At 35.9% G+C, this 16,910-nt stretch overlaps 3 protein-coding genes across 7 annotated transcripts; 1 reads left to right on the forward strand and 2 right to left on the reverse strand.

The window, feature by feature from the left end:
• The first annotated feature begins 78 nt into the window (after nt 1-78).
• Nucleotides 79-2,599, forward strand: LOC110416239 (serine carboxypeptidase 1-like). 2 transcript variants are annotated; one of them, XM_021428150.1, is made up of 8 exons: nt 79-578; nt 666-940; nt 1,020-1,301; nt 1,521-1,627; nt 1,809-1,892; nt 1,995-2,100; nt 2,179-2,360; nt 2,438-2,599. In XM_021428150.1, the coding sequence occupies exons 1-7, from the start codon at nt 503-505 to the stop codon at nt 2,329-2,331; spliced, it is 1,083 nt and encodes a 360-aa protein (XP_021283825.1). In that variant the 5' UTR covers nt 79-502; the 3' UTR covers nt 2,332-2,360; nt 2,438-2,599. The 2 variants fall into 2 exon arrangements, with proteins under 2 accessions (XP_021283825.1, XP_021283826.1); XM_021428151.1 differs by having other exon boundaries at nt 2,442-2,599.
• A 244-nt stretch (nt 2,600-2,843) lies between these two features.
• HEMD (uroporphyrinogen-III synthase family protein) lies at nt 2,844-9,361 on the reverse strand. 4 transcript variants are annotated; one of them, XM_021428153.2, is made up of 11 exons: nt 9,084-9,361; nt 8,436-8,510; nt 7,643-7,730; nt 7,110-7,176; nt 6,625-6,743; nt 6,035-6,130; nt 5,094-5,149; nt 4,326-4,411; nt 3,881-4,015; nt 3,354-3,419; nt 2,844-3,270 (listed from the first exon to the last, which is right to left on the reverse strand). In XM_021428153.2, the coding sequence occupies exons 1-10, from the start codon at nt 9,306-9,308 to the stop codon at nt 3,371-3,373; spliced, it is 996 nt and encodes a 331-aa protein (XP_021283828.1). In that variant the 5' UTR covers nt 9,309-9,361; the 3' UTR covers nt 2,844-3,270; nt 3,354-3,370. The 4 variants fall into 4 exon arrangements, with proteins under 4 accessions (XP_021283828.1, XP_021283827.1, XP_021283829.1 ...); XM_021428152.2 differs by having other exon boundaries at nt 7,110-7,179; XM_021428154.2 differs by lacking the exon at nt 8,436-8,510 and having other exon boundaries at nt 7,110-7,179.
• A 1,506-nt stretch (nt 9,362-10,867) lies between these two features.
• Nucleotides 10,868-15,107, reverse strand: LOC110416851 (polyadenylate-binding protein RBP47-like). Its single transcript, XM_021428971.2, has 6 exons — nt 14,537-15,107; nt 13,157-13,637; nt 11,887-11,945; nt 11,671-11,801; nt 11,462-11,558; nt 10,868-11,278 (listed from the first exon to the last, which is right to left on the reverse strand). The coding sequence occupies exons 1-6, from the start codon at nt 14,903-14,905 to the stop codon at nt 11,108-11,110; spliced, it is 1,308 nt and encodes a 435-aa protein (XP_021284646.1). The 5' UTR covers nt 14,906-15,107; the 3' UTR covers nt 10,868-11,107.
• Nucleotides 15,108-16,910: the final 1,803 nt, after the last annotated feature.

Raw genomic sequence — 16,910 nt, forward strand, 5'->3', positions numbered from 1 at the left:
TTTTTTTTTTTTTGTAAGATTGAAGTTTCATTGCTAAAGATAATGGGAAAATCCTCTTCAAATGAAGATCATATTTGTGGGCTACCTACACACAAAAAGCAGATCCAATTCCCAAATCTTCCTCACAACGACCCACCAAAACCTACTCCAAGTTACAGATATGGCTTACAGAAATCCCAAACCACTTACTTTTCATCCGGACTTGTCTTTTTTCTCACAGATGGAATTTTGAGTTGGTCCAGCACTTACTTTGCTTTACTATTAAAAAAAAAAAAGGAATAGGAAGTTTCTTTTAGCCCACCTTTGAGTAGTGGGCAGCACCGACTTCTAATGGTCTTGGTAACCATCGCCATTGAAGGAATCCAAGCCCATCGTCACTCTGCCCAGACAAAATCAAGTGTCTATAATCTGTAGACGCCAATAAGATACAATAAAATAACAGAAGACGGTTGATTGCTTATGATGTACAGGTCCAGGATGCTCGTCTTTCGGATATGGAGCCATGCAAGAACTGGGACCTTTCAGAGTAAACAGTGATGGAAAAACGCTGTACAGGAACGAATATGCATGGAACAATGGTAACATTAACTCTGTTTCCAAGTTTGATAACACCGTTTTCTCATTCCCTTGATTTCTACTGACACATCGTACAAAAAAATTGGCAGTTGCAAACGTGATCTTCCTGGAGTCGCCGGCAGGAGTTGGGTTTTCTTATTCAAAAAATTCCACGGACTACACCAACGTAGGAGACAAGAAAACAGCACAGGACTCCTACATTTTTCTCATCAACTGGCTCGAAAGATTCCCACAGTATAAAACACGCGATTTTTACATAACCGGTGAGAGCTATGCTGGCCATTATGTTCCTCAGCTTGCTTACTATATTCTCGCGATAAACAAGAACACAACTCAAACCGTCATCAACCTCAAAGGAATAGCTGTGAGTTTACTGACAAAACGCCATCCTTTTTTCAATGTGAAAAGAGGCTTAAAGCTGAGAATTGTTATGGATATTGCAGATCGGAAATGCTTGGGTAGATGATGATGCTTGTACGAAGGGCTTGTTTGATTACTTATGGACACACGCTCTCAACTCTGATGAAACCAATGAAGGAATTAACAAATACTGCAACTTTGCTAGTGAAGATTCACTTACCAAAAAGGCAGATGCAGACGACAATCCGATCCAATGTGGAAAGTATCAGAATCAGGGACTTCAAGAGTTGGGAAACATCAATCTGTACGGAATTTATGCCCCTCCATGCTATACATCAGCACTAAAATCTGGATCAACTGGCAATGTAAGTATCGTACACCTAAAACGATCATGCTTCATAACAATCCTTACTGATTAATAAGACAATGAATCGGTCATTAAAAGTAAATCTACATACGAAATGGATAGACCACAGATGCGAGCTATTATAACCATGGAAGAGTAGAGAAGCAAAGATGTCAAACAAAGCAAATGCGCCTTAAGACATGGACTGAACTGATTCTTGATGATCTTGAATCTTTAGGTCAAGAACTATGATCCATGCGCTGAGTATTACGTTAATTCCTACCTAAATCTTGCAAAGGTACAAGCAGCTCTTCATATCAAAGCTACAAATTGGTCAGGTTGCAGGTAGGCACGACCCTGCCAATTTACTTTTCAAATGTTTGTTCTCATTGAGTATACTATGTTACCTGTGATCAACAATAACAAGATATGCATACAAATTGAAAGAACAGCTTCATACCACGTTAAAAAGCTTGAAAGGGTGAAACAAAAACTCCTAACCAGTCTGCTTCTGTACTATGTTCAGTAATGTTGGATGGACAGACAGCCCAACGACTATTCTTCCTGAAATACAGCACTTAGCCAAGGAGATTAGGGTGTGGATATACAGGTATATTTCTCAATAAATACTGCATTACTGCACCGAAAGTTTTACACATTCACTAATAAGATATATACTGGTTATTATCTATAAAACAAAACCTGCTGCCAGTGGCGACACAGATGGCCGAGTTCCAGTGACATCTTCTAGGTACTCCATCAACAACCTAAAACTTCGAGTAGAGACTGCCTGGCAGCCATGGTACTCTAATAGTGAGGTAATATGGTCTTTCCTGCCATTTGATAAATCCTAATCTGTAACCTTTTATGCATACTCCAAGAACTGACGGTGGCAGGTTGGAGGATATGTTGTTGGCTACAAGGAATTGATTTTTGCCACAGTGCGTGGAGCTGGTCACACAGTTCCAAGCTACCAACCAGAGCGAGCACTCACCATGATCACATCATTCCTCCAGGGGAAACTGCCTCCTGGCAAGCCTACCTCTTAACGAACCTACGGAGAATATACTTCACAATGGTAATCATCTTATTCTAAAATTCCAGAAATTTGTCGCCAAGCTGACAAGTTTTCTCTATATAATCTTTGCATGGAAGTTAGAAGGCAAGGAGAAGACGTATCATTGGAATGGGCCTAAAGAAATTGAACCAGTTCTCTGCTGATGGAATTATTCTAAAAGTTGAAGATATCTATGGACAATGTATTATTATGTTTCTACTTTTAACAACTATCTACGAATAGACATAATCATTTAAGTACATCATCCATTTAGAAATTAGGCCAAAGCATAGAGCGCTTGTGCAATGGCTGAGTGAAAACCTCTCAATTGCTACCTGACAGTATGTCTCCCTTCCTGTATAATTTCAAGGAATTCGTCCCCCACAACAAGAAATACAGTGATAAACCCTACCAGATCATCAAATTTCTCATTCGGGGAAGGATTGACAGCAAAATCTAAAAATCTAAAAGTAAAGACATACTAGAGTGCAATTCTAGCACAAGTTTCTTAAATTAAATTGATTTTTATTGTCAACTTAAAATATATAAAAAATGTCATACAACAACATAAAAGGACAGCGACTATGATTACAACTACAATTAACAAAGTCTCCTACCGCTTACAGATTTTATGGAGTGGCAGTTCCACCAATTCAATTTCAACACAACTGACATTGAGTCAAATGAATGGGCTTACGGTGAGAAAATGCTGTACAAGTTTCAATTATGTTGAAATGAATAGCCTCTCACTAACCTTAAATTACATTGCTGCCGATAGGACATGTACCTTCAAATCTCTGAATTTTCAACAAATGCCCATCCTTTAGCTTGGCCAAACTTTTTTTCTCTCTGTTGTCTGCAGCTCACATGGAATTTGTGAGGCTTATGGTTCAAAATCTGCTTCATTCTGCTTCCAGGCTTCCAAAGGAACCTAGTAGAATAACTCATTTATTCTTTGAGAAAATATGATGTTACTTCCTAAAATAACTGGGAAAAAGGGGCAAAAAAGGTTACCTTAGTATCTTTCATTCCTAAAAACTGTCATGAGCTCTTAAGGCTTCAAGGATGCTACCAACCCAGCTGCCAATACACAAAAATCAAAAGAGTCAGAATCTTCAATTTAGTCAAAAACAACTTCCAATTTGATAAGCATTCATGGTTAAGGAGGTTCAGAGAGAGAAAAGGTGAATATAAGAGAAGGAAGAACTCGTTGCCAAGCCAAGGAAGCTCAGCTCAAACAGAACTCTGCTCAATACTCAATAGAGTACTGGTTTTGCTGGCAGAGCCTTGGCTATTGAAGCAATTACAGTTGCAGGAAATTTGCTGCAGTTTAACTTTATGGTTGCTTCAACAGCCATGCAAGTAATCGGACACTGAGTGTTCTAACTGCTACAAAAAAACAAAAAAGGGAGGAGCTTCTTCTCAATGGAACTAAGATGCAACCCCCTGTTACTTGATGACAGAGCATACAAATTAAGCAAGCAGTAAATTGTAATACAGAAACAAAATGCAGAATGTTTAGAAAAAAGAAAGAGGATTACCCATCAAGTCCAGGCTGCGCTGGAAAATAAACATTTCTCAATCCCAATCTTTTTGCAGCTGAGGCGGTTGTCTCCCCAATGCAGGCAACAGAATTGCTCCAAGAATCAGGTTTTGAAATAAGATTGACCCAGGCTCTGATGCAAGAAAGGTGCATAAACTAAATAGATCAGAAAAATATCTACCCCAATAAAAGACTTGGGAAATGCAGGCAGCCCAAGCACGAGCAAGAATATGTTTTCATCATCCACATTTAAGGCCATCAAGAAGGTCTGACTACGATGACAATCCAAATTATATGAAGTAACAAATGTACAGGATGGTTAATGAACTTGCAGAGACTTAAGCTCAAACCAAGAATATCCTCATTAACAGATACAAAAGCTTTAAGTTAGCCTTTGTAATTGGGCTAATTAATACAAGTGCAGAGAAAGAACTGCTACATACTGAACTGCAGAAGGTGAAGCAACAGCAACGACCGGGACAGATAGGGCCTTCTCCAAGACAATTTGGTCAACATGATCAACAACTACCTGAATAAAATAATTAAACATCAAGGACCAAGAGAGCACATACAATTGTCATTCATAAACCATCTTCTTTAGCCCTCCTGAGGCCACTGTAGAAGCTATAACCCATTACTATAGACAGACCACGATTAATACCTTCAAAGATGCAAATCATGATAGGGAGTTGGGAAACCAACTATCCCATTGGTGTTCCAACAGAAGGATCAAGACAAGCATACAGACAAACTACCACACAGGCTCCAAAAAAGAGGAATACAAGCTACGAATCCAGAATTGTGACTAAATCTTGCCTCCCCAAGAACCAAGGGAGGACAAAAAACTTAGCAGATTCTTCTTGTTTTCATTTCAAGCAATAAATAGCATCCCCCTAAGACATTTATGGGCTATCAACAGACTTTTAACACCATTTTGCAGGAGATAGTTACCATTTCAAATATCTCATCTCAGTCATATCTGGTTGCCCAGACAACATTATAAAGTGAATTTGATGGATTATGTTGATATATTGCTCTCAAGGCTACAACAGACAGACAAACTTCATAAAATAGTGAAATTATTATGTACGCTAAATAAAGAAGCAATTCAACTTCAATTAAGGTAGATAAGGTGAACAAAATTTAACCATCAATGGAATGACACCCGGAGAGGAACCTGAAACTAAAAGTACCAACACAAAGAAACTCACAGTTGTGTATGTGTTCAGCCTCATAACCTGAAATCCACGACTAGACAGGCCTTCTTCTGCAACATAAAAGCCAAACCAAGGGTCAACACACTTTTTCACATTTTCCTAGTGTCATAATTAAACTTCAAGCATGATACTAAATATAGCCAATATAAGAATAATATCAGGCATAGTGATGAGGAAAAATTACTAATAAGAATTGCTCGACCAAGCTAGACATTTCTGATAAAAGTTCCCAAAGTCAAGAAACTCAATTCGAATATAACAGGGAAAAAAGGATCATAAAACTAATTAACTCCAACTAAAACACAATTTCAGATAAGTAAGACCCAGAAGTAGGGGAAAAATGAAAGCAAAACACCTATAGTTTTGAGGTTAATAAATGTGTTAAGTATGCCACCACAACCTGATGTGCATTCATTAATAGAGAACAAGTATTTTCTCATTTATTTATCTATTTTTTTTGGTAGGGGGTGGGGGCGGGGATGGTGTTGGCTTTAAATTTCAAACTGAGTCAACCTATAGGTTTCTTTCACAATTTCAAAATCCTTTTGCTCGAGCCTCAAAGTAAAGTTTTCTTCTCCCCTTTACTTTTTTAACTTTAGATTTTATGCTTTTAAGAATTTAACTTTTGAGGATTTTGTTTCGATAAAATGCATGGCTATTTATTATGCTATAATCACGAGTAATTATCACAGCTATAAAATTTTCCAAAAAAAAAATTATCATAGCTATAACATCAAATAAACTTTGCATACCCGTTTAAACTACAAGGTCAAGTTTTTAGCTTACAAATCCACTGGTTAAATGTCTCCAATGCATCACAGAGACAGAGCAGATGTTCAAATAACAAAAATCTAAAAATCAGCAAGGGCGCAAATCGCTCCAGTAAAATAGACATCCATGAGAAGGATAACAGACAACCAAAGCAATTAACTTACCAATCTCATTACTAGCTTTCACCGAAGCAGGATATAAGACGGTGCACCTTCTATTCCCATCCTTTGGAAGCTCAGAAGCCAAAACTTTTCCTGTTGCTGAATGAGTGGAATTTAAACACATTGAATGCGGTTAGCATCCAAACAGTGATTATTTAATAGAGGCAAATCATGGTTATCTATGAAACCTATCAATGGAACTGCTGAGAAAACCTGATTTATACTGTAACCACAACAACATGTCCGTCACATTAAGGAAAGGGTAGATCATTTTATAGCAGCACATACTCTAATGTAGCAAAATATCTCACAGAATGAGGAGCAATATTGGACATCCAGATAACCCCATTTTAATGTTTGTAGTCTAAACTAAAAATACTAAAAATTCATAAATGCATCTAAATCAATAGGACAAAAACAATATGCCACGTGTTTCATTTTATTGATCAGAAGAATCCCTCCCAAAGTAGATGTAAAATTATTTTGCATCAAAATGACCAACTCTTAAAAGTTTGAATGCAGGCACATGCCACCATGCAAACACAAGCAAAGATGACCCATAAAAACAAATTTATACATAGAAAAATCAGTACCTTTTGATGGTGCAAAGGCAACATTAAGCGAGTGCTTTGATGATTGTATTAAATTGTCAAAAATACTAGCTGTACCAGCTCCAACAACACCTACCCTCACACTTGGGGTTCCAGCTGCCCTAAAGGAAAAAAATTAAGCCCATGTGTCCAAATTAAACACAAATCAAAAGAAAAATATATAATTTTAGAGCCACACATAAAGATGTCCTTTAGACACATATCCATGTGTAAATCACGCACACAAATACTTAACTTTTTGAAACTGCTAATAAAAGTATGAATGCTGCAAGGCTAACATGACATGTTGGCAAGAAAGTAGAGTAATACTGCTGAAACTTGAGAGGTATTTCAAGCAAACACATTATTCATCATTTGAGCACTAAAATTTCCTAAAACCCAACAAGAAATACTTAAAATATTTTTGACATGAAACTGCAGGAGCCAATAAAGTAGATAGTTTCTCGCTTGTATGTTCTAACCCTTACTTCCATGCCTCTAGAAAGACCGAACCGGCTTCAGGTGAAGTTATGATGATCCAGTCAAACGCCGTTTCTGCTGACACCACAAAAAATATATATATTACAAGACAAGACAGACAAATTAACTTGCACCCTCTTTACCTAGACTGTCCTAAGGGGCATTAAAAGCAATCATATTATTCTCAATTATCACCATACAACTATTCCTAAGATATTCCACCGCCTCACACAATGAAGAAACAGTACAATAGAGCAAAAAAAATGCCTATCCAAATCTCAAATATCAGTATGCTTTATGTTTGTAGGTCAAAACCAAACAAGGCTTGACAAACAACAGCTTAGCAGCCAATGGATGTAAACATGTGTATTACATATAGCAAGCATAAAAAGGAGACCAGCAACCTACGACTGACTAGACATACATATTTTAAAAAAAAGATTGCCTGTCATCCATGTAATCCAAGTGACAGTCCATCCAATGCACCAACTACAAAATTATGCACAACTATCAATATAGAGCATGAAGTTTTCAAACTCACCACTTAAAACAGAAGCAAGCCTATCAAAGTCAGGCCCTTGTGCATGCTGAATAAGAGGAAACTCCAAGCAATTGATCCCAAGTTCGGCCTACAATTTAATACAATCTTAAACTGAATATACACTTATATAAAAACTGTTGAGCGAATATATAGCAGTATTTCCCATTTTAGTGTGTATTGTTTAATCAGACAGATTTAGCAAACATCATACATGCCTAACAGACATGTTTAAGGACTATTGTGGGTAAAAGCATTAGTGGGACCCAAGAATCAGCAATACAACTCAACATCAGGTGACACAGAATAACCAATAATCAATATTAAAGTGAACAGACAAGGCACCATTGTACACACATTGAAGTAACAAAGGGCATTAAATTATTGTTCTGCACAATCAACTAGTAATAAAAAATTTGTATTTCATTAGGTATCCTAATGTTTCCCATTACCAAATATTTAAATGAAGCTAAGGATAAAAAAAACAAAAGAGATATGTGTACAGGAACAGAGACAAATAGCACTGGAGGGGGGGAGCAGTGGGGCAGTGAATGTCAAGGTACAGCAATAAGCACAGAAAATATGATAATAGTGGTTGTGAGTTTAGGGTTAAAAAATAAGAAACTGAGAAGAACAGGGATCAAGAAATTTAGGCATAAATTCATTACCTTGTACAATCCATATCTAAATTAGCAGCTTATGGGCTATGAAGTGATTTCATAAGATCAGTCATTAGTTTCAGAAGTGATTTCCATTTTTTCAAACTTTCCATTTAAGGCCATAAATTTCCACTTACCACAGCAAAAAAAGTGCCATTTGATCCATAAATTTGCCGAAGTTCACAATTTGAAAAAGGGAAAATCATCGCAAACTGTGAAACAGAAATTATTTCCATAAAATTTTGTGACTTCGTTGACTCGAAACTTACGTTGAACCTAAATATATCTCTGGTACGACTGATTCTAATATTCAGTGCTTTTTTACAGCTAGATCTCTTGAAATAGTAATGGCATGTGCTCAACATTCTTTAATCTTTTTCTAATTTTTTTTTCTTTGGTACGAACCAGACTCAAAGTTCAAGAAGTTCATCACATAGTATTTACCCTTAAAGAAAAGGTGTAAATAACAACAAATATATTTAAGGTAAAAAACAATTAAAAATGACTTAGATGCTACTTAAAATCAATTAAAAACGACTTAGCTGTTGCTTCTGTTTCAGCATTTAATCAAACAGATCATGAACCGATCCTAAATTCAGAATGCAGTTGACGATTCGTTATATATGGTAAAATAATGAACTTTTTCCTTTTTTTTCTTTTAAGTTTCAAATAAATTGTAAGAAAAACAGAACCCTAATGAGCTTTATAGCGAACAAAAATGAAAAAAAAATCATCAAAAATAAGCATTCAAAGAAGAGAATAAGAAAGAGAAAAAGAATTTAAACCAGAGCGTCCATGAGCTTGAAGTTTTTGCCTCGTTCTCTGGTGACGACGACTTTCGGATTTGATGTATGAGTATGTTGAATCTCTTGAGAAGTCGACGAAGACGAAGAAGCTCCGATTCTTGAAGGAGAGAAAGAGATTCGGCTGTGATGTTGCAGAGAAGAAGAACATGGCGGAGGAGGGGGAGGGAGAAGAGGAGAGAGAGCGGAAGGAGAAAGTAGCTCCATTGAAACGTGTTGGGCAAAGGGATTGGCCAAAGGGGCCACCTCTTACCGAATTAACTACTTAACCATGATAAATAAATAATTTCCGCCAAAAACCAAAAAATATCTACGCCCCGTAATTATTTTTCCCGCTTTAAAATAATGCCGACGTGTAACGTTCGTACACCTGTAGAAACTACTGGATGCCACGTGTTATTCCTTGGCGGCACCCTTGTCATATGCTCGCCGACACTCCAGCATCCTCCTATTACCGCCACAACTTTTTCTCTTTAAACTAAGCCGATGATCTCATTTGACCGACTTTTCTGGTAATCCAACGGTTTAACATCATCTATAGTGTTTTTGCGTCCCAAGTTCCCAACCCAGCCTTTGGGTTGGGTGTGCGCCCTGTGGTCCAAACACTTGCCGGGAGGGCCACGTGGAGGAGGGACCAGAGCCGGACAGCTCGTTAGATTTTGGATCCTCGCTTCGCAGTTGGGCTACAGAAGTGGTAATGTCGCTGAACCTCCCATCATCATTGTACTAATGGTGGTCATGGTCGTGATTATTACTTGCTTTACTACCTTCCGTCCCAGTGCATTAAGGCAAATGATTAAAATCAAAACGCATAATAAAATAAGGGTTATTATCTCGCACAAGACGTCTTTAATTCGAATGTGCAGGTTTAAAGGTATACATGTTCATTAAAAATGTATTTTAAAAATTAATTAATTATTTAAATCGATTAATTTATAAAATTTAAAAATTTTTAATCACAAGCTCATATTTTTCAACTCAAAAAATACATCTATTAAATAAAAAAAAACTACCTACCTTATTTTATTACAATAACTCTTTTATATATAAAATAATTTATTCTAATTTAAATTTATTTTGAAATTAATATATTTTGAAATCTCATTATAATTTTTTCAGATCTTAATATCGCTCATGAGAGATTTCACCTTAATGAAATATTAGATAAAAATATTGCTTATCACATACTTATGCTTTCCAACTCAAAAATATAATTGTTAATTAAAACTCATATTTCCCGTTAATGAAAATTTCAGAATTCTTATATTACAAGCTCATTTTTCAACTCAAAAAATATCTGTTAAATAAAAAAATACTCACTCATCCTAGCTTGTTACAATAACTCTTTTACGTATAAAAAAAAATATTTATCTTGATTCGTACCTCGTTCGAAATTAATATCCATTGCAATCTCAAATTGCAGGTTAATAAAAAATTAAATAAACATAAATTAATCAAAACTCATTTCATCTCATACTACATGACCAAACGAATGCAATTTCGGTTTACCAAGCCAAGTGGAGTTTTAAATCCTTTCAACTTTACTGTCAATTTATCGATAGAAACCATGAAAGTTCATTTCATCAAACAGTCAAAGATTGTGGTAACCCAGAAAATAGAAGTGAGGAAGATATTGTTCTATAGGAAAGCTCAAATGCAATCCAAGTAAACAAACGGTCTTCCATAGGCAGGCAAGGCACAGGCTCTTATTTATGAAGCAACGTTTATTCATGCAGCAAACTACCACACACGTCAGCGAAGTCATATATTCCAACCACCGAGTTTTCCCTTTTAACTCACATAGAATTAAACAAATAATGAATCCAATCCCTAGAAAGCTACTGAAGGGGTCAAAATTCAGTTCCACTCCACATTCGGAGGGATTTTATAAGGATTCTACAGAACCAAGAGAGCTACGGAGTAACAACTAACAAGGTAGTTTGCCCCCCCCTCTAGTGTGAGTGCCTACTTACTAGAGCTACAAGTTCTCTCCTGCTGTTATTACTTCAGCTTACTTGCTGCTGATGACTGCCATAGATAGGATAAGCCCCATATGCGGCTGCAGCAGCCGCATACATGCCCGGGTCATGAGGTGGTGGAAGAGCATATCCGTAGCCATCATAGACCTGCCCTCCATAGTAAGCTCCACCCCACTGGTTACCATAATCAGCTCTAAACTGCAATTTCCCAAAAGAATAGATTCAATAAAAATAATTTACTTAAAATAACAGATGGGAAGATTTGTCATCGAACCCGCAAACTTTACTGTGTTGTTGCCAAAGCATACAGTAACAGATTCCTTAATGCCACAATCAGCAATAAAAGGGTGAGTAAAGAAGACTACGATAAGAAAGTGACACCTGCTTATTAGCTGGATTGCGACCCCAAGAAAGACGCACTGTTTGCTTGCCAATAACTGTCCCATTCAACTTCTGCAGTGCCTCCTCAGCATTGTTCCTGTTGAGACTCAAGAAGTTACATCAACATAGTGATTTGATAATAACTAAACTACACCTTTAATATAGAAGCCTATAATATGGCAAAAGCAGAAATATAGCCACATATTTACCTGTTGGCAAATTGTACAAAGCCACATCCCTTTCCAACAGGTATTTTAACGGAGACTATTTCACCATACTGAGAGAAAGGTTGCCTTAGGTCTTCCTCAGTGACATTAGGGTCAAGCCCTCCAACAAATATCTAAAAGAAATTATGATTAGCCAAGAGAGGCACAAATGGTGGTGCTCCTAGAGTTAAAGCCTAAACAAGAAGCTGAAAAACTCACTGTTGTGTTGGAAGAATCTCCATCAGATTGATTTGAAGCACCATTTGATGCATATCCACCTTCCAAGAACAAACAGAAGCGAAAGTATCAAGTAAAATCCTACGCTATAAGCAATGTATAGATGAAAATAACTTTCACATTTTGATCTATCTTTAAACTGTAACAAGTAACTTTGCCTGATGAGAATTTAGAAAATAGATGGGGCAAGAATGAACATCAGCAACCAAAAGTTAATTATGCACCAGGAGGCAAATATAAAATCGGGTAATAAGCATCTGCATTTGGTAATAATCTCAGCACCTGACATTCTTTTACGATGCTAATCATGTAATTGCTACATTCACAAAAGCCATTTTACAATGCCAATTATGTACTTGCTACATTTACAAAAGCCAATTTTAGATTTATTAAAGAAAAAATAAGAAGAAAAGAAAACAAGAAGGTTAAGTTTAAGATTCATTCTTTGAATAAGTTTAGATAAAAGGATGTTACAGTCATGAAAAAAATGATGAAACCCTCAATCATAATATAGAATTCTATTGTGGTTTCTATTGGACAAAATCAAGTGTAGATAATAACCTTTAAACTATGTCAAATCCAACTTAAAAGGCAATTCATGGCAACAGTTTCTTCACAAAACTAGTCTTAACACAAGCAATAGAGGAACTATCCTCAGCAACTTCTAACAATTCCTACCCTATTTTTATTGCTCACAAAAGAAAATGCCAATTACCCCTCCTGAAACTTAGTCATGGTCACTTAAGAAGGATTCAAACAACTCGCATAATATCTCATGACATAAGGACAGTGCTTATAAACAGCAAATTAAAGATGCATAAGCCCCCATGAAAAGAGGCTAAACCTAGTTGAGACCACAAGGAAAGATGGGATTTGTAAAAATTTAGTTACATAAAACAAAAACAGAAAACTAGGATTTTATTGCCCAAGAAGGCTACCATTCGATACCAACACATTCTAATACCAAAAATGAGGACATCAACCAACAATAAGAGAAGGAATCACAGATCTCCCAGTGCAAAAATTTAAGTCAAAGTAGGAGCAGCAGCACCAAATTTTTTAAGCAGAGTGAAGCTAGCAAGGTGTTTCAAAGGGGAAAAGTGAAGCAAGTGTCAACAAGAAGATAAAAGATAACTCTACCGGAAAACATATATACTATTACTTAAATATAATTTTATTAAATTAGAAGTACCAATCCTTGTAAGCTTAAACAAAATGCATAAAAAACAGAACAAGTTAAAAAATCAAATACCTTGTGACGAATATTGTTGCTGATAACCAGAGGATTTCCTGGGAGTTGCAGCCCCAATACGCATAGGCCTGCTAGAACAATATACACCATTCATTTCGGTCATGGCTTGTGACCTCTCAGTATCATCTCCAAACCTCACAAAACCATAACCCTTCGATCGACCAGTATTAGCATCGATTACAACTTTTGCAGCTTTAACAGAAGAATATTTACTAGCAAAAGTTTCATGCAACAGGCTATCAGTGACATCTGCAGCTAAATCTCCTACAAATATAGAAAGATCCGGACCATTTTCTGAGCGCTTCTCTCCTGTGCTAAAAGTTGCCCAGTTGAGACGGAAAGGTTGTTCCGTATTTGGCATCAAAATGCCACCATAATTTTGCAGAACTTTCTCTGCTGTTGCATGTGAAAAAAATTCCACAAACCCATATCCTTCTGATAGACCAGTCTGCTTATTGCGAATGACCTTAATGGACGCAATCTGCTCAAATAAATTCCAAGTGTCAATTGAAGTTAGGCAGGCAACTAAAACCCTAAACAAAATTTCTATCTTTCTTTTGACTTTCTTTTCACTGAAGTTCCTCTGCCTTCTCAATCAACCATAATTGATTTAAATTTATGAAGAGTCACTACCACTATGTGTGATCATTGCATGCAAGCCAAATGCAACAAATTCTTGCATAAATAGGACAACAAGTCAGAAGATATCTCTTCAACCTATTTTGAATTTTACATTTAATTCAACCTAAACATTCATACAATTCCAGAATTATGCCAAAGATGTGTTTTCTCGCAACAGTTTTTTCACATTCCAGACAATATCGTGAACCAGGGAAGTCAAATTTCACATTTGCTTCACGCCTTATTCAATCAATGGCTTCTTTTTATGTTTTTTTTTAAATGCATCAAATAGACAAATGAGGAATTGAACACGGGAAACATACAAGCATAGGATCTACAATGCCAACAGATACCTTACCACTAAAAAGCACCAAATGTATTAATTATTGACCAAATCCTATCATTTGATAGGGTAAACCAGATATAGATATAAAGACACACATCTGTTTCTCACTAAGGTTACTATTTAAAGATATATCTTCATCAATGCATTCATTGGGATAATTGCCTAGATTGCCAATATATACATTTAATTTTAAAATATTTCCATAAATAGTACCTCACTACTAAGAAAGATACAAGCACATAAATCGACAATCCATATTAAGTAGTATACCATTACCAGACAGTGTCCTAAATGCAGAAACATTACGATAATGACGACGTAACTGTAGTCACAAAGATTATACAAATATTAACCAACGCAACAATCAGTGAGCCGATTAAAAAATAAGCATGTTAAATAAGATTTTGTTCAACCTCTCCGGTGGAAGCGAAGCAGCTATGAAGATAGTTCTCGTCCATCCAATGATGCAAATCACCAACCCAGACGGTCTTGTTCTCGCCGCCGCCGCCAGATCCTTGCTGCTGCTGCGAGTGTTGCACGTGGCCATGGTGGTGCTGGTATTGTTGATGGTGATGATGGTAAGGCATATACTGCTGAGGTGAAGGTGGCGGCGCCACGAAATGCTGCGGCTGCATCATTTGATGCTGCATTACCATAGCTGCAGCCGGATACTGCATCGCCACCCACTGCGGCTGTGATTGCGGCGGTTGTTGAGACTGTTGCTGCTGCCGCTGGTTCTGTTCCTGCGACGGTTGCGAATCCGAACCACTGTTTTGCTGCATCCTTATCTTTTTATCGCTACTATCCCTTATTCTCTTAACAAAAAATCTAAATATAAATATAAAGATAAATAAAAAGCTTTGAATAATTATTTGAATTGAATCTGAGTTTTCGTTCTCTTATTTTAGGGAAAAAAAGAAAAAAAAAGAAAAAACTGAATCTGAGTTTTTTCAGGGGAAGAGAAATTAAAGAGAGAAAGAAAGCACGGCTAGGGTCTAAGCAGAGGATTTAAGCGAAGGGTGATGGGGAACGTGAAACGCGGTAGTGGTTTTGACCGTTGGATGAGGGAGGTGATAGTTTGATCTCAACCGTTGATTTTGACAATACGAAGGGGGATGTGCATGTGATACTGTTTCGTGGTCACTCTCACCCTGGATCCGCCGCCAGCTGCCTTCTTTTTAACAGTTTTTAACTTTGAGGAGTTCTTTCTTTAGATATTTTCCTTGGATTTTTGGAATTTTTAAATTAGAGGATTTATTTCTATAAATAGCTAAAACATAATAATAATGTGGGTTTATGTTTGGCTTTGATAATCATGGTCTAGGTTATAATAAATGTAATTATTTTATGATTAATCATTTTTATGTGGTGGTTTATAATAATAAATGCAATTATTTCATAAAGATATTTAAATGAACTATGTTTTGTTAGTTAGTGAGGAAAATAAGTAATAAAATTTCCCACCAAAGAACATTAGTAAACAAGATGCACATTTTACTTCAACTTAGTAATTAACAATCCTCTACATTTAATGAATTGACTTTAAACAATTATTGAGCATATGGGTTTACATTTTGGTGTACTTACTTTTTCATTAATTGAATGTACAATACAATTTATTTACCATAAACAAAAACAATTGCAATATTATTCATTAACTTTGCTTCAAGAGAAATAAAATAGTAAAAACTATATGTGACTTGGCAAGTGTTTTTAATTCAAAATTTCACTAGTTATGTCACACTACAAATCCACAACTTAATATATAATTCAAAATGCAAACATCTTAATGTATAACTTGATTTATAAATATCTTGAACCCATGACTTAATTGTTTTGACATATATCTCATTACAGGTCTATGTTAAGATGTTCGCATCTTAAACTACAAATTAAGCTCGTGGGTTTAGAATGTGATGTATTAACTTGCAATTAACCCTTCATGTAAACAGGGATTAATCGAAAGTGGTGATAAGATTAACAATTATCATCTCTCAGTGATTAATATTTGTTTTTAATCAAATTATTGACTCGACTTTGTATAGTTACCTTTTAATTACTTTTAATGTAAAATTTTAAATCCATCAATGTATACAAAAAAAAACCTTCCCATAACGTTTTTTTTTTTGTTATTTTTTACACAAGTTTGTTAGGAAATCAAAGCAATAATTAGAATTTAGAACAAAACAATGTTATGATTTTGGGGCATGAATCAAGCAGCATGAGGCTGGCAGCCCAATAATAATTTAGGATAAAAACAAAACATATTTGGCCCAAATCGTCAAATCGGACACCGACGCGCATGTTCTTTGACCCACGCTTGCCACGCTAGGAGATAGAAAAAACGTCGAAATGATTTTGTTCATGAACCCAATTTGGTCCAACAAAAAGACAAAATCAAGTGTTATTTTTACTTTGTTTTGGCTTGCCAGAGCATTTTCCTGATATTAGAAAACCCAATATTGGGCATATATATTAACTCCTAGCTAGTAATTTTAGGATTTTTTAAAAAATTATTTAAATACTATATATGTATGGCACATGTTTTTTATGTGTGTCAATGAGAAAATAGAGTAACACAAGCACTCAAATGAGATTTGGTAGGGTACTAGATTTAAGGATTTGAACGAGTAATCCCCTAATTTAAAGGAGGGTTGATAACTGTTAATTAATTATTCCTATTATTATTCTTTCAATAAAAGATATTTTATTATAAAATATATACATGGATAATATGTCAGATATAGATGGAACCTTCGTGAAGCACTCAAGTCCGCATGGCAACCG

The sequence above is a fragment of the Theobroma umbraticum genome, unplaced genomic scaffold (assembly GCF_002168275.2).
Source record: "Theobroma umbraticum cultivar Fairchild unplaced genomic scaffold, ASM216827v3 scaffold_51.0, whole genome shotgun sequence".
In the NCBI taxonomy this organism is placed as follows: Eukaryota; Viridiplantae; Streptophyta; class Magnoliopsida; order Malvales; family Malvaceae; genus Theobroma; species Theobroma umbraticum.